Genomic DNA, 18,920 nt, shown 5'->3' on the forward strand with positions numbered 1-18,920 from the left:
AAGTAGAGACGGCGTGGGCTCGCTGTGACGCCCGAAGTATACATTTGGCTACAGGTACAAAAATACAGAAAAATAGGAGCAGAGTAAAAACTCAGGACATGTGCACTCACCGGACACACAATTGGGTTTCCTGGCCTATAACACATTAATAAATGTAGGGAAATCATCTCAACCCTGCTATTAGTACTTTTGAAAGAAACCCTCACACTTAACTTCACAGGGAGTGCGATCTTGAAAACGTCTGTGTACCTTAGTGTACATGTATTGTATAGGTGTGTCTCCACAGGAACATGTACGTGGTGGTAGTTTACAGCAGGCACTGACCGTGGAACTGACAATCTCAACCCTTGTATTACCTCTTGGTGACAGCAGGTCCTTAACGGGCATTAAATGTATATATGCAAAGTAGGGCCTGAAAGCCACGATAAAAACACAAATGTTGACCAAGTTAACCAATTCCTTTTCCCAGTAATGGAAGTTGAACACACCAACACCAGTTCCGTAGCAAACACCGACTGCTTGACAACATCTCTACACACATTCAGCCAAAGTCCTTGTGTTACAAAAGACTGCACTAAATCGTGAGAAAGTATGCTCAGTTTTATTCAGTGAATGAATACACTTTTAATAGACACAAAAAATCATCCAATCACAGTCGTCAGATGATTCTGCCTGCACTGAAGGTTCTCTACGAAGAGTCCATCTAAAATGAGGGAATCGGATTTGGTGTAGTATAATCTCTTTACCTTCCGTGTTATAGTAATTAAGGATATATATATATAATTAAATTCAGGGAGCCTAACTGTGGTATATGGCCTTCTGAGAGGAAGTCTGTTTACTTGAACAGTCATATTGTGCTGCAGTCTTGAGTACAAAGAAAACAAAAAGCATCGAAAATATTTCCTTGTGTGGCCTTTGCTTTGTAGAACGTGTAGTTGCATTGCTGGAAATCAGCACTACCGCACAAGCCCTTGTTCCTATCTGCATTGCATGATTGCTCTGAGACACGTGTGTCACTTTTCATTTGGACAGATAGGATTTCAAATATAAGCTAGGTAGAGGCTTAGACGTCATAATAATAGTATGGGGGCTAACTGGGACATCATACGTTTTCAGATCGGAACAGTTCACTGGCATGCTTTAACATCTGTATAGCATTTAATGTCTTCCAGGCTCCCGACATTTGTGGGCAATGATTTCAATGTGACAGTCACCCAGCAGGACATTAAAAAGTAAGTCCTGAATTAGCATTGTACTTGAACAATAATAAAGCCAAGAAATAATTACAGTATAAATCAGTTTTATTTGTACTTGTTGAGGAATATACAGACTGATTGGATGCAGCATGGTGAGTGAAATCCACAAATGTGATATCAAATGTCCAGCATTTGATGTGAGTATTATGATCCTTTGATCTTTCAACCATGGTGTCCTCCTCCATGACCACCACCACCTCCATGGCCACCTCCTCCATGACCACCTCCTCCATGGCCACCTCCTCCATGACCACCTCCTCCATGGCCGCCACCTCCATGGCCGCCACCTCCATGACCACCACCGTGGCCACCACCTCCATGACCACCACCATGGCCTCCACCTCCATGACCTCCTCCATGGCCTCCACCACCATGGCCACCACCACCGTGGCCTCCACCGCCATGGCCACCACCACCACCGTGGCCTCCTCCTCCGCCATGGCCACCACCACCATGGCCTCCGCCTCCATGGCCACCACCACCATGGCCACCAAAGACGGAGCCAAGGAAGACTGTGAAGAATGTAACCAGACAAATATGTAAGTGCTCATAAATGACACGATTAATAACCCATTCAAAATCTCGCTACAAATCACCATACATCATTAGACCATGGTAAACACTTCCCCAATCATAACCTTGTCAGCATAATTGTAAAGCCACTTGAAACTCATCGATGGCCTTATATATCTTTGATCATTAGGAATTTTAGTTAGGAGAGATGTCAACAGATGAGAAAACTTACCCAAGACTACAACAACTGCAACGTTAAGAATACGCATCCTGCCTGTTACGTTTATCCACAAGAGAATAAACGAACTGAATGTCGCTTTTGTGACTCACCACAACTTTATATACTTGTGGTACAGGAAAACAGGATGCTGAATGTACATGCCCACACTGGAAGATTTTAGAAATTAAAATTCCACCAAGACTTTTTACAAGTATATAGCGTGAAAAGTGAATCTTTATTATGTAATTTGGCATGGGACGGTGTCGCTTGCCTGGCTATATTATGCATATCTTCCTGCATAATTATAAGAGCAAGTTGTGGATTGTGACCTCACCTGGCACCCTGTGGCCAGATCACTGTTGGGAAGCAATATAGGCTGCATGTTTATCCAATGCAATTGCAGATACAGGGGATAACTGAAAAAATGAATGGAGAGAGAATGTATAAAATGAACGATAAATGTTAAGCTTGACTATTGCTTCACTAGTGCAAGTACTGAGTCCAGTGCTACCGCTACTGAAGTCAAGAATGTTTAGCAATGTATGACAAATACCAGATGTTTAATGGAAAAGGTTATGAGGGGCTAATTATATATATTTTCCTATTCATTCTTAATATGATGTGGCGTGTTTCAAGTTTCAGACAGTTTATCCAAAATAAACTTCAGGCCTTTTTATTTCAAAATCACATTGCTTTTCTCTTATTTGCAAATGTCAAATATCCTAACTAGATAAACGTACGCTCAGGTAGTGCAGCAGTCACAAATCATGCAAATCATCCACCTCTTTACTACGAAAGAAATCTCATCCCATTTCCCCAAGCATTGATGCCACCGTTAGCTCTCATGACACGATCGTGGAAGTAGAGACGGCGTGGGCTCGCTGTGACGCCCGAAGTATACATTTGGCTACAGGTACAAAAATACAGAAAAATAGGAGCAGAGTAAAAACTCAGGACATGTGCACTCACCGGACACACATTTGGGTTTCCTGGCCTATAACACATTAATAAATGTAGGGAAATCATCTCAACCCTGCTATTAGTACTTTTGAAAGAAACCCTCACACTTAACTTCACAGGGAGTGCGATCTTGAAAACGTCTGTGTACCTTAGTGTACATGTATTGTATAGGTGTGTCTCCACAGGAACATGTACGTGGTGGTAGTTTACAGCAGGCACTGACCGTGGAACTGACAATCTCAACCCTTGTATTACCTCTTGGTGACAGCAGGTCCTTAACGGGCATTAAATGTATATATGCAAAGTAGGGCCTGAAAGCCACGATAAAAACACAAATGTTGACCAAGTTAACCAATTCCTTTTCCCAGTAATGGAAGTTGAACACACCAACACCAGTTCCGTAGCAAACACCGACTGCTTGACAACATCTCTACACACATTCAGCCAAAGTCCTTGTGTTACAAAAGACTGCACTAAATCGTGAGAAAGTATGCTCAGTTTTATTCAGTGAATGAATACACTTTTAATAGACACAAAAAATCATCCAATCACAGTCGTCAGATGATTCTGCCTGCACTGAAGGTTCTCTACGAAGAGTCCATCTAAAATGAGGGAATCGGATTTGGTGTAGTATAATCTCTTTACCTTCCGTGTTATAGTAATTAAGGATATATATATATAATTAAATTCAGGGAGCCTAACTGTGGTATATGGCCTTCTGAGAGGAAGTCTGTTTACTTGAACAGTCATATTGTGCTGCAGTCTTGAGTACAAAGAAAACAAAAAGCATCGAAAATATTTCCTTGTGTGGCCTTTGCTTTGTAGAACGTGTAGTTGCATTGCTGGAAATCAGCACTACCGCACAAGCCCTTGTTCCTATCTGCATTGCATGATTGCTCTGAGACACGTGTGTCACTTTTCATTTGGACAGATAGGATTTCAAATATAAGCTAGGTAGAGGCTTAGACGTCATAATAATAGTATGGGGGCTAACTGGGACATCATACGTTTTCAGATCGGAACAGTTCACTGGCATGCTTTAACATCTGTATAGCATTTAATGTCTTCCAGGCTCCCGACATTTGTGGGCAATGATTTCAATGTGACAGTCACCCAGCAGGACATTAAAAAGTAAGTCCTGAATTAGCATTGGACTTGAACAATAATAAAGCCAAGAAATAATTACAGTATAAATCAGTTTTATTTGTACTTGTTGAGGAATATACAGACTGATTGGATGCAGGATGGTGAGTGAAATCCACAAATGTGATATCAAATGTCCAGCATTTGATGTGAGTATTATGATCCTTTGATCTTTCAACCATGGTGTCCTCCTCCATGACCACCACCACCTCCATGGCCACCTCCTCCATGACCACCTCCTCCATGGCCACCTCCTCCATGACCACCTCCTCCATGGCCGCCACCTCCATGGCCGCCACCTCCATGACCACCACCGTGGCCACCACCTCCATGACCACCACCATGGCCTCCACCTCCATGACCTCCTCCATGGCCTCCACCACCATGGCCACCACCACCGTGGCCTCCACCGCCATGGCCACCACCACCACCGTGGCCTCCTCCTCCGCCATGGCCACCACCACCATGGCCTCCGCCTCCATGGCCACCACCACCATGGCCACCAAAGACGGAGCCAAGGAAGACTGTGAAGAATGTAACCAGACAAATATGTAAGTGCTCATAAATGACACGATTAATAACCCATTCAAAATCTCGCTACAAATCACCATACATCATTAGACCATGGTAAACACTTCCCCAATCATAACCTTGTCAGCATAATTGTAAAGCCACTTGAAACTCATCGATGGCCTTATATATCTTTGATCATTAGGAATTTTAGTTAGGAGAGATGTCAACAGATGAGAAAACTTACCCAAGACTACAACAACTGCAACGTTAAGAATACGCATCCTGCCTGATACGTTTATCCACAAGATAATAAACGAACTGAATGTCGCTTTTGTGACTCACCACAACTTTATATACTTGTGGTACAGGAAAACAGGATGCTGAATGTACATGCCCACACTGGAAGATTTTAGAAATTAAAATTCCACCAAGACTTTTTACAAGTATATAGCGTGAAAAGTGAATCTTTATTATGTAATTTGGCATGGGACGGTGTCGCTTGCCTGGCTATATTATGCATATCTTCCTGCATAATTATAAGAGCAAGCTGTGGATTGTGACCTCACCTGGCACCCTGTGGCCAGATCACTGTTGGGAAGCAATATAGGCTGCATGTTTATCCAATGCAATTGCAGATACAGGGGATAACTGAAAAAATGAATGGAGAGAGAATGTATAAAATGAACGATAAATGTTAAGCTTGACTATTGCTTCACTAGTGCAAGTACTGAGTCCAGTGCTACCGCTACTGAAGTCAAGAATGTTTAGCAATGTATGACAAATACCAGATGTTTAATGGAAAAGGTTATGAGGGGCTAATTATATATATTTTCCTATTCATTCTTAATATGATGTGGCGTGTTTCAAGTTTCAGATAGATTGTCCAAAATAAACTTCAGGCCTTTTTATTTCAAAATCACATTGCTTTTCTCTTATTTGCAAATGTCAAATATCCTAACTAGATAAACGTACGCTCAGGTAGTGCAGCAGTCACAAATCATGCAAATCATCCACCTCTTTACTACGAAAGAAATCTCATCCCATTTCCCCAAGCATTGATGCCACCGTTAGCTCTCATGACACGATCGTGGTAGTAGAGACGGCGTGGGCTCGTTGTGACGCCCGAAGTATACATTTGGCTACAGGTACAAAAATACAGAAAAATAGGAGCAGAGTAAAAACTCAGGACATGTGCACTCACCGGACACACATTTGGGTTTCCTGGCCTATAACACATTAATAAATGTAGGGAAATCATCTCAACCCTGCTATTAGTACTTTTGAAAGAAACCCTCACACTTAACTTCACAGGGAGTGCGATCTTGAAAACGTCTGTGTACCTTAGTGTACATGTATTGTATAGGTGTGTCTCCACAGGAACATGTACGTGGTGGTAGTTTACAGCAGGCACTGACCGTGGAACTGACAATCTCAACCCTTGTATTACCTCTTGGTGACAGCAGGTCCTTAACGGGCATTAAATGTATATATGCAAAGTAGGGCCTGAAAGCCACGATAAAAACACAAATGTTGACCAAGTTAACCAATTCCTTTTCCCAATAATGGAATTTGAACACACCAACACCAGTTCCGTAGCAAACACCGACTGCTTGACAACATCTCTACACACATTCAGCCAAAGTCCTTGTGTTACAAAAGACTGCACTAAATCGTGAGAAAGTATGCTCAGTTTTATTCAGTGAATGAATACACTTTTAATAGACACAAAAAATCATCCAATCACAGTCGTCAGATGATTCTGCCTGCACTGAAGGTTCTCTACGAAGAGTCCATCTAAAATGAGGGAATCGGATTTGGTGTTGTATAATCTCTTTACCTTCCGTGTTATAGTAATTAAGGATATATATATATAATTAAATTCAGGGAGCCTAACTGTGGTATATGGCCTTCTGAGGGGAAGTCTGTTTACTTGAACAGTCATATTGTGCTGCAGTCTTGAGTACAAAGAAAACAAAAAGCATCGAAAATATTTCCTTGTGTGGCCTTTGCTTTGTAGAACGTGTAGTTGCATTGCTGGAAATCAGCACTACCGCACAAGCCCTTGTTCCTATCTGCATTGCATGATTGCTCTGAGACACGTGTGTCACTTTTCATTTGGACAGATAGGATTTCAAATATAAGCTAGGTAGAGGCTTAGACGTCAAAATAATAGTATGGGGGCTAACTGGGACATCATACGTTTTCAGATCGGAACAGTTCACTGGCATGCTTTAACATCTGTATAGCATTTAATGTCTTCCAGGCTCCCGACATTTGTGGGCAATGATTTCAATGTGACAGTCACCCAGCAGGACATTAAAAAGTAAGTCCTGAATTAGCATTGGACTTGAACAATAATAAAGCCAAGAAATAATTACAGTATAAATCAGTTTTATTTGTACTTGTTGAGGAATATACAGACTGATTGGATGCAGCATGGTGAGTGAAATCCACAAATGTGATATCAAATGTCCAGCATTTGATGTGAGTATTATGATCCTTTGATCTTTCAACCATGGTGTCCTCCTCCATGACCACCACCACCTCCATGGCCACCTCCTCCATGACCACCTCCTCCATGGCCACCTCCTCCATGACCACCTCCTCCATGGCCGCCACCTCCATGGCCGCCACCTCCATGACCACCACCGTGGCCACCACCTCCATGACCACCACCATGGCCTCCACCTCCATGACCTCCTCCATGGCCTCCACCACCATGGCCACCACCACCGTGGCCTCCACCGCCATGGCCACCACCACCACCGTGGCCTCCTCCTCCGCCATGGCCACCACCACCATGGCCTCCGCCTCCATGGCCACCACCACCATGGCCACCAAAGACGGAGCCAAGGAAGACTGTGAAGAATGTAACCAGACAAATATGTAAGTGCTCATAAATGACACGATTAATAACCCATTCAAAATCTCGCTACAAATCACCATACATCATTAGACCATGGTAAACACTTCCCCAATCATAACCTTGTCAGCATAATTGTAAAGCCACTTGAAACTCATCGATGGCCTTATATATCTTTGATCATTAGGAATTTTAGTTAGGAGAGATGTCAACAGATGAGAAAACTTACCCAAGACTACAACAACTGCAACGTTAAGAATACGCATCCTGCCTGTTACGTTTATCCACAAGAGAATAAACGAACTGAATGTCGCTTTTGTGACTCACCACAACTTTATATACTTGTGGTACAGGAAAACAGGATGCTGAATGTACATGCCCACACTGGAAGATTTTAGAAATTAAAATTCCACCAAGACTTTTTACAAGTATATAGCGTGAAAAGTGAATCTTTATTATGTAATTTGGCATGGGACGGTGTCGCTTGCCTGGCTATATTATGCATATCTTCCTGCATAATTATAAGAGCAAGCTGTGGATTGTGACCTCACCTGGCACCCTGTGGCCAGATCACTGTTGGGAAGCAATATAGGCTGCATGTTTATCCAATGCAATTGCAGATACAGGGGATAACTGAAAAAATGAATGGAGAGAGAATGTATAAAATGAACGATAAATGTTAAGCTTGACTATTGCTTCACTAGTGCAAGTACTGAGTCCAGTGCTACCGCTACTGAAGTCAAGAATGTTTAGCAATGTATGACAAATACCAGATGTTTAATGGAAAAGGTTATGAGGGGCTAATTATATATATTTTCCTATTCATTCTTAATATGATGTGGCGTGTTTCAAGTTTCAGATAGATTGTCCAAAATAAACTTCAGGCCTTTTTATTTCAAAATCACATTGCTTTTCTCTTATTTGCAAATGTCAAATATCCTAACTAGATAAACGTACGCTCAGGTAGTGCAGCAGTCACAAATCATGCAAATCATCCACCTCTTTACTACGAAAGAAATCTCATCCCATTTTACCAAGCATTGATGCCACCGTTAGCTCTCATGACACGATCGTGGTAGTAGAGACGGCGTGGGCTCGTTGTGACGCCCGAAGTATACATTTGGCTACAGGTACAAAAATACAGAAAAATAGGAGCAGAGTAAAAACTCAGGACATGTGCACTCACCGGACACACATTTGGGTTTCCTGGCCTATAACACATTAATAAATGTAGGGAAATCATCTCAACCCTGCTATTAGTACTTTTGAAAGAAACCCTCACACTTAACTTCACAGGGAGTGCGATCTTGAAAACGTCTGTGTACCTTAGTGTACATGTATTGTATAGGTGTGTCTCCACAGGAACATGTACGTGGTGGTAGTTTACAGCAGGCACTGACCGTGGAACTGACAATCTCAACCCTTGTATTACCTCTTGGTGACAGCAGGTCCTTAACGGGCATTAAATGTATATATGCAAAGTAGGGCCTGAAAGCCACGATAAAAACACAAATGTTGACCAAGTTAACCAATTCCTTTTCCCAGTAATGGAAGTTGAACACACCAACACCAGTTCCGTAGCAAACACCGACTGCTTGACAACATCTCTACACACATTCAGCCAAAGTCCTTGTGTTACAAAAGACTGCACTAAATCGTGAGAAAGTATGCTCAGTTTTATTCAGTGAATGAATACACTTTTAATAGACACAAAAAATCATCCAATCACAGTCGTCAGATGATTCTGCCTGCACTGAAGGTTCTCTACGAAGAGTCCATCTAAAATGAGGGAATCGGATTTGGTGTAGTATAATCTCTTTACCTTCCGTGTTATAGTAATTAAGGATATATATATATAATTAAATTCAGGGAGCCTAACTGTGGTATAGGGCCTTCTGAGGGGAAGTCTGTTTACTTGAACAGTCATATTGTGCTGCAGTCTTGAGTACAAAGAAAACAAAAAGCATCGAAAATATTTCCTTGTGTGGCCTTTGCTTTGTACAACGTGTAGTTGCATTGCTGGAAATCAGCACTACCGCACAAGCCCTTGTTCCTATCTGCATTGCATGATTGCTCTGAGACACGTGTGTCACTTTTCATTTGGACAGATAGGATTTCAAATATAAGCTAGGTAGAGGCTTAGACGTCATAATAATAGTATGGGGGCTAACTGGGACATCATACGTTTTCAGATCGGAACAGTTCACTGGCATGCTTTAACATCTGTATAGCATTTAATGTCTTCCAGGCTCCCGACATTTGTGGGCAATGATTTCAATGTGACAGTCACCCAGCAGGACATTAAAAAGTAAGTCCTGAATTAGCATTGTACTTGAACAATAATAAAGCCAAGAAATAATTACAGTATAAATCAGTTTTATTTGTACTTGTTGAGGAATATACAGACTGATTGGATGCAGCATGGTGAGTGAAATCCACAAATGTGATATCAAATGTCCAGCATTTGATGTGAGTATTATGATCCTTTGATCTTTCAACCATGGTGTCCTCCTCCATGACCACCACCACCTCCATGGCCACCTCCTCCATGACCACCTCCTCCATGGCCACCTCCTCCATGACCACCTCCTCCATGGCCGCCACCTCCATGGCCGCCACCTCCATGACCACCACCGTGGCCACCACCTCCATGACCACCACCATGGCCTCCACCTCCATGACCTCCTCCATGGCCTCCACCACCATGGCCACCACCACCGTGGCCTCCACCGCCATGGCCACCACCACCACCGTGGCCTCCTCCTCCGCCATGGCCACCACCACCATGGCCTCCGCCTCCATGGCCACCACCACCATGGCCACCAAAGACGGAGCCAAGGAAGACTGTGAAGAATGTAACCAGACAAATATGTAAGTGCTCATAAATGACACGATTAATAACCCATTCAAAATCTCGCTACAAATCACCATACATCATTAGACCATGGTAAACACTTCCCCAATCATAACCTTGTCAGCATAATTGTAAAGCCACTTGAAACTCATCGATGGCCTTATATATCTTTGATCATTAGGAATTTTAGTTAGGAGAGATGTCAACTGATGAGAAAACTTACCCAAGACTACAACAACTGCAACGTTAAGAATACGCATCCTGCCTGTTACGTTTATCCACAAGAGAATAAACGAACTGAATGTCGCTTTTGTGACTCACCACAACTTTATATACTTGTGGTACAGGAAAACAGGATGCTGAATGTACATGCCCACACTGGAAGATTTTAGAAATTAAAATTCCACCAAGACTTTTTACAAGTATATAGCGTGAAAAGTGAATCTTTATTATGTAATTTGGCATGGGACGGTGTCGCTTGCCTGGCTATATTATGCATATCTTCCTGCAAAATTATAAGAGCAAGCTGTGGATTGTGACCTCACCTGGCACCCTGTGGCCAGATCACTGTTGGGAAGCAATAAAGGCTGCATGCTTATCCAATGCAATTGCAGATACAGGGGATAACTGAAAAAATGAATGGAGAGAGAATGTATAAAATGAACGATAAATGTTAAGCTTGACTATTGCTTCACTAGTGCAAGTACTGAGTCCAGTGCTACCGCTACTGAAGTCAAGAATGTTTAGCAATGTATGACAAATACCAGATGTTTAATGGAAAAGGTTATGAGGGGCTAATTATATATATTTTCCTATTCATTCTTAATATGATGTGGCGTGTTTCAAGTTTCAGACAGTTTATCCAAAATAAACTTCAGGCCTTTTTATTTCAAAATCACATTGCTTTTCTCTTATTTGCAAATGTTAAATATCCTAAATAGATAAACGTACGCTCAGGTAGTGCAGCAGTCACAAATCATGCAAATCATCCACCTCTTTACTACGAAAGAAATCTCATCCCATTTCCCCAAGCACTGATGCCACCGTTAGCTCTCATGACACGATCGTGGAAGTAGAGACGGCGTGGGCTCGCTGTGACGCCCGAAGTATACATTTGGCTACAGGTACAAAAATACAGAAAAATAGGAGCAGAGTAAAAACTCAGGACATGTGCACTCACCGGACACACATTTGGGTTTCCTGGCCTATAACACATTAATAAATGTAGGGAAATCATCTCAACCCTGCTATTAGTACTTTTGAAAGAAACCCTCACACTTAACTTCACAGGGAGTGCGATCTTGAAAACGTCTGTGTACCTTAGTGTACATGTATTGTATAGGTGTGTCTCCACAGGAACATGTACGTGGTGGTAGTTTACAGCAGGCACTGACCGTGGAACTGACAATCTCAACCCTTGTATTACCTCTTGGTCCTTAACGGGCATTAAATGTATATATGCAAAGTAGGGCCTGAAAGCCACGATAAAAACACAAATGTTGACCAAGTTAACCAATTCCTTTTCCCAGTAATGGAAGTTGAACACACCAACACCAGTTCCGCAGCAAACACCGACTGCTTGACAACATCTCTACTCACATTCAGCCAAAGTCCTTGTGTTACAAAAGACTGCACTAAATCTTGAGAAAGTATGCTCAGTTTTATTCAGTGAATGAATACACTTTTAATAGACACAAAAAATCATCCAATCACAGTCGTCAGATGATTCTGCCTGCACTAAAGGCTCCCTGCGAAGAGTCCTTCTAAAATGAGGGAATCGGATTTGGTGTGGTATAATCTCTTTACCTTCCGTGTTATAGTAATTAAGGATATATATATATAATTAAATTCAGGGAGCCTAACTGTGGTATATGGCCTTCTGAGGGGAAGTCTGTTTACTTGAACAGTCATATTGTGCTGCAGTCTTGAGTACAAAGAAAACAAAAAGCATCGAAAATATTTCCTTGTGTGGCCTTTGCTTTGTACAACGTGTAGTTGCATTGCTGGAAATCAGCACTACCGCACAAGCCCTTGTTCCTATCTGCATTGCATGATTGCTCTGAGACACGTGTGTCACTTTTCATTTGGACAGATGGGATTTCAAATATAAGCTAGGTAGAGGCTTAGACGTCATAATAATAGTATGGGGGCTAACTGGGACATCATACGTTTTCAGATCGGAACAGTTCACTGGCATGCTTTAACATCTGTATAGCATTTAATGTCTTCCAGGCTCCCGACGTTTGTGGGCAATGATTTCAATGTGACAGTCACCCAGCAGGACATTAAAAAGTAAGTCCTGAATTAGCATTGTACTTGAACAATAATAAAGCCAAGAAATAATTACAGTATAAATCAGTTTTATTTGTACTTGTTGAGGAATATACAGACTGATTGGATGCAGCATGGTGAGTGAAATCCACAAATGTGATATCAAATGTCCAGCATTTGATGTGAGTATTATGATCCTTTGATCTTTCAACCATGGTGTCCTCCTCCATGACCACCACCACCTCCATGGCCACCTCCTCCATGACCACCTCCTCCATGGCCACCTCCTCCATGACCACCTCCTCCATGGCCGCCACCTCCATGGCCGCCACCACCGTGACCACCACCGTGGCCACCACCTCCATGACCACCACCATGGCCTCCACCTCCATGACCTCCTCCATGGCCTCCACCACCATGGCTACCACCACCGTGGCCTCCACCGCCATGGCCACCACCACCACCGTGGCCTCCTCCTCCGCCATGGCCACCACCACCATGGCCTCCGCCTCCATGGCCACCACCACCATGGCCACCAAAGACGGAGCCAAGGAAGACTGTGAAGAATGTAACCAGACAAATATGTAAGTGCTCATAAATGACACGATTAATAACCCATTCAAAATCTCGCTACAAATCACCATACATCATTAGACCATGGTAAACACTTCCCCAATCACAACCTTGTCAGCATAACTGTAAAGCCACTTGAAACTCATCGATGGCCTTATATATCTTTGATCATTAGGAATTTTAGTTAGGAGAGATGTCAACTGATGAGAAAACTTACCCAAGACTACAACAACTGCAACGTTAAGAATACGCATCCTGCCTGTTACGTTTATCCACAAGAGAATAAACGAACTGAATGTCGCTTTTGTGACTCACCACAACTTTATATACTTGTGGTACAGGAAAACAGGATGCTGAATGTACATGCCCACACTGGAAGATTTTAGAAATTAAAATTCCACCAAGACTTTTTACAAGTATATAGCGTGAAAAGTGAATCTTTATTATGTAATTTGGCATGGGACGGTGTCGCTTGCCTGGCTATATTATGCATATCTTCCTGCAAAATTATAAGAGCAAGCTGTGGATTGTGACCTCACCTGGCACCCTGTGGCCAGATCACTGTTGGGAAGCAATATAGGCTGCATGCTTATCCAATGCAATTGCAGATACAGGGGATAACTGAAAAAATGAATGGAGAGAGAATGTATAAAATGAACGATAAATGTTAAGCTTGACTATTGCTTCACTAGTGCAAGTACTGAGTCCAGTGCTACCGCTACTGAAGTCAAGAATGTTTAGCAATGTATGACAAATACCAGATGTTTAATGGAAAAGGTTATGAGGGGCTAATTATATATATTTTCCTATTCATTCTTAATATGATGTGGCGTGTTTCAAGTTTCAGATAGATTGTCCAAAATAAACTTCAGGCCTTTTTATTTCAAAATCACATTGCTTTTCTCTTATTTGCAAATGTCAAATATCCTAAATAGATAAACGTACGCTCAGGTAGTGCAGCAGTCACAAATCATGCAAATCATCCACCTCTTTACTACGAAAGAAATCTCATCCCATTTCCCCAAGCACTGATGCCACCGTTAGCTCTCATGACACGATCGTGGAAGTAGAGACGGCGTGGGCTCGCTGTGACGCCCGAAGTATACATTTGGCTACAGGTACAAAAATACAGAAAAATAGGAGCAGAGTAAAAACTCAGGACATGTGCACTCACCGGACACACATTTGGGTTTCCTGGCCTATAACACATTAATAAATGTAGGGAAATCATCTCAACCCTGCTATTAGTACTTTTGAAAGAAACCCTCACACTTAACGTCACAGGGAGTGCGATCTTGAAAACGTCTGTGTACCTTAGTGTACATGTATTGTATAGGTGTGTCTCCACAGGAACATGTACGTGGTGGTAGTTTACAGCAGGCACTGACCGTGGAACTGACAATCTCAACCCTTGTATTACCTCTTGGTGACAGCAGGTCCTTAACGGGCATTAAATGTATATATGCAAAGTAGGGCCTGAAAGCCACGATAAAAACACAAATGTTGACCACGTTAACCAATTCCTTTTCCCAGTAATGGAAGTTGAACACACCAACACCAGTTCCGTAGCAAACACCGACTGCTTGACAACATCTCTACACACATTCAGCCAAAGTCCTTGTGTTACAAAAGACTGCACTAAATCGTGAGAAAGTATGCTCAGTTTTATTCAGTGAATGAATACACTTTTAATAGACACAAAAAATCATCCAATCACAGTCGTCAGATGATTCTGCCTGCACTGAAGGCTCCCTACGGAGAGTCCTTCTAAAATGAGGGAATCGGATTTGGTGTAGTATAATCTCTTTACCTTCCGTGTTATAGTAATTAAGGATATATATATATAATTAAATTCAGGGAGCCTAACTGTGGTATATGGCCTTCTGAGAGGAAGTCTGTTTACTTGAACAGTCATATTGTGCTGCAGTCTTGAGTACAAAGAAAACAAAAAGCATCGAAAATATTTCCTTGTGTGGCCTTTGCTTTGTACAACGTGTAGTTGCATTGCTGGAAATCAGCACTACCGCACAAGCCCTTGTTCCTATCTGCATTGCATGATTGCTGTGAGACACGTGTGTCACTTTTCATTTGGACAGATAGGATTTCAAATATAAGCTAGGTAGAGGCTTAGACGTCATAATAATAGTATGGGGGCTAACTGGGACATCATACGTTTTCAGATCGGAACAGTTCACTGGCATGCTTTAACATCTGTATAGCATTTAATGTCTTCCAGGCTCCCGACATTTGTGGGCAATGATTTCAATGTGACAGTCACCCAGCAGGACATTAAAAAGTAAGTCCTGAATTAGCATTGTACTTGAACAATAATAAAGCCAAGAAATAATTACAGTATAAATCAGTTTTATTTGTACTTGTTGAGGAATATACAGACTGATTGGATGCAGCATGGTGAGTGAAATCCACAAATGTGATATCAAATGTCCAGCATTTGATGTGAGTATTATGATCCTTTGATCTTTCAACCATGGTGTCCTCCTCCATGACCACCACCTCCTCCATGACCACCTCCTCCATGGCCACCTCCTCCATGACCACCTCCTCCATGACCACCTCCTCCATGGCCGCCACCTCCATGGCCGCCACCTCCATGACCACCACCGTGGCCACCACCTCCATGACCACCACCATGGCCACCACCTCCATGACCTCCTCCATGGCCTCCACCACCATGGCCACCACCACCGTGGCCTCCACCACCATGGCCACCACCACCACCGTGGCCTCCTCCTCCGCCATGGCCACCACCACCATGGCCTCCGCCTCCATGGCCACCACCACCATGGCCACCAAAGACGGAGCCAAGGAAGACTGTGAAGAATGTAACCAGACAAATATGTAAGTGCTCATAAATGACACGATTAATAACCCATTCAAAATCTCGCTACAAATCACCATACATCATTAGACCATGGTAAACACTTCCCCAATCATAGCCTTGTCAGCATAACTGTAAAGCCACTTGAAACTCATCGATGGCCTTATATATCTTTGATCATTAGGAATTTTAGTTAGGAGAGATGTCAACTGATGAGAAAACTTACCCAAGACTACAACAACTGCAACGTTAAGAATTCGCATCCTGCCTGTTACGTTTATCCACAAGAGAATAAACGAACTGAATGTCGCTTTTGTGACTCACCACAACTTTATATACTTGTGGTACAGGAAAACAGGATGCTGAATGTACATGCCCACACTGGAAGATTTTAGAAATTAAAATTCCACCAAGACTTTTTACAAGTATATAGCGTGAAAAGTGAATCTTTATTATGTAATTTGGCATGGGACGGTGTCGCTTGCCTGGCTATATTATGCATACCTTCCTGCATAATTATAAGAGCAAGCTGTGGATTGTGGCCTCACCTGGCACCCTGTGGCCAGATCACTGTTGGGAAGCAATATAGGCTGCATGCTTATCCAATGCAATTGCAGATACAGGGGATAACTGAAAAAATGAATGGAGAGAGAATGTATAAAATGAACGATAAATGTTAAGCTTGACTATTGCTTCACTAGTGCAAGTACTGAGTCCAGTGCTACCGCTACTGAAGTCAAGAATGTTTAGCAATGTATGACAAATACCAGATGTTTAATGGAAAAGGTTATGAGGGGCTAATTATATATATTTTCCTATTCATTCTTAATATGATGTGGCGTGTTTCAAGTTTCAGATAGATTGTCCAAAATAAACTTCAGGCCTTTTTATTTCAAAATCACATTGCTTTTCTCTTATTTGCAAATGTCAAATATCCTAACTAGATAAACGTACGCTCAGGTAGTGCAGCAGTCACAAATCATGCAAATCATCCACCTCTTTACTACGAAAGAAATCTCATCCCATTTCCCCAAGCATTGATGCCACCGTTAGCTCTCATGACACGATCGTGGAAGTAGAGACGGCGTGGGCTCGCTGTGACGCCCGAAGTATACATTTGGCTACAGGTACAAAAATACAGAAAAATAGGAGCAGAGTAAAAACTCAGGACATGTGCACTCACCGGACACACATTTGGGTTTCCTGGCCTATAACACATTAATAAATGTAGGGAAATCATCTCAACCCTGCTATTAGTACTTTTGAAAGAAACCCTCACACTTAACTTCACAGGGAGTGCGATCTTGAAAACGTCTGTGTACCTTAGTGTACATGTATTGTATAGGTGTGTCTCCACAGGAACATGTACGTGGTGGTAGTTTACAGCAGGCACTGACCGTGGAACTGACAATCTCAACCCTTGTATTACCTCTTGGTCCTTAACGGGCATTAAATGTATATATGCAAAGTAGGGCCTGAAAGCCACGATAAAAACACAAATGTTGACCAAGTTAACCAATTCCTTTTCCCAGTAATGGAAGTTGAACACACCAGCACCAGTTCCGTAGCAAACACCGACTGCTTGACAACATCTCTACACACATTCAGCCAAAGTCCTTGTGTTACAAAAGACTGCACTAAATCTTGAGAAAGTATGCTCAGTTTTATTCAGTGAATGAATACACTTTTAATAGACACAAAAAATCATCCAATCACAGTCGTCAGATGATTCTGCCTGCACTGAAGGCTCCCTGCGAAGAGTCCTTCTAAAATGAGGGAATCGGATTTGGTGTAGTATAATCTCTTTACCTTCCGTGTTATAGTAATTAAGGATATATATATATAATTAAATTCAGGGAGCCTAACTGTGGTATATGGCCTTCTGAGAGGAAGTCTGTTTACTTGAACAGTCATATTGTGCTGCAGTCTTGAGTACAAAGAAAACAAAAAGCATCGAAAATATTTCCTTGTGTGGCCTTTGCTTTGTAGAACGTGTAGTTGCATTACTGGAAATCAGCACTACCGCACAAGCCCTTGTTCCTATCTGCATTGCATGATTGCTCTGAGACACGTGTGTCACTTTTCATTTGGACAGATGGGATTTCAAATATAAGCTAGGTAGAGGCTTAGACGTCATAATAATAGTATGGGGGCTAACTGGGACATCATACGTTTTCAGATCGGAACAGTTCACTGGCATGCTTTAACATCTGTATAGCATTTAATGTCTTCCAGGCTCCCGACGTTTGTGGGCAATGATTTCAATGTGACAGTCACCCAGCAGGACATTAAAAAGTAAGTCCTGAATTAGCATTGTACTTGAACAATAATAAAGCCAAGAAATAATTACAGTATAAATCAGTTTTATTTGTACTTGTTGAGGAATATACAGACTGATTGGATGCAGCATGGTGAGTGAAATCCACAAATGTGATATCAAATGTCCAGCATTTGATGTGAGTATTATGATCCTTTGATCTTTCAACCATGGTGTCCTCCTCCATGACCACCACCACCTCCATGGCCACCTCCTCCATGACCACCTCCTCCATGGCCACCTCCTCCATGACCACCTCCTCCATGGTCGCCACCTCCATGGCCGCCACCTCCATGACCACCACCGTGGCCACCACCTCCATGACCACCACCATGGCCTCCACCTCCATGACCTCCTCCATGGCCTCCACCACCATGGCCACCACCACCGTGGCCTCCACCGCCATGGCCACCACCACCACCGTGGCCTCCTCCTCCGCCATGGCCACCACCACCATGGCCTCCGCCTCCATGGCCACCACCACCATGGCCACCAAAGACGGAGCCAAGGAAGACTGTGAAGAATGTAACCAGACAAATATGTAAGTGCTCATAAATGACACGATTAATAACCCATTCAAAATCTCGCTACAAATCAC

At 42.5% G+C, this 18,920-nt stretch overlaps 1 protein-coding gene across 1 annotated transcript in view; it reads right to left on the reverse strand.

Annotated features, from left to right (window-relative positions):
* The window catches only part of LOC137287690 (uncharacterized), an 88,271-nt gene that overhangs the window by 35,333 nt on the left and 34,018 nt on the right, over positions 1-18,920 (reverse strand). The window contains exons 12-18 of the mRNA XM_067820079.1: positions 18,675-18,836; positions 15,837-15,998; positions 12,806-13,150; positions 10,151-10,312; positions 7,303-7,464; positions 4,455-4,616; positions 1,607-1,768 (exon numbers count right to left, since the gene is read on the reverse strand). Of these exons, the coding sequence (XP_067676180.1) occupies positions 1,607-1,768; positions 4,455-4,616; positions 7,303-7,464; positions 10,151-10,312; positions 12,806-13,150; positions 15,837-15,998; positions 18,675-18,836 (1,317 nt within the window). The remainder of the gene's footprint in view (positions 1-1,606; positions 1,769-4,454; positions 4,617-7,302; positions 7,465-10,150; positions 10,313-12,805; positions 13,151-15,836; positions 15,999-18,674; positions 18,837-18,920) is intronic.

Source organism: Haliotis asinina, chromosome 6 (assembly GCF_037392515.1).
Source record: "Haliotis asinina isolate JCU_RB_2024 chromosome 6, JCU_Hal_asi_v2, whole genome shotgun sequence".
NCBI lineage: Eukaryota > Metazoa > Mollusca > Gastropoda > Lepetellida > Haliotidae > Haliotis > Haliotis asinina.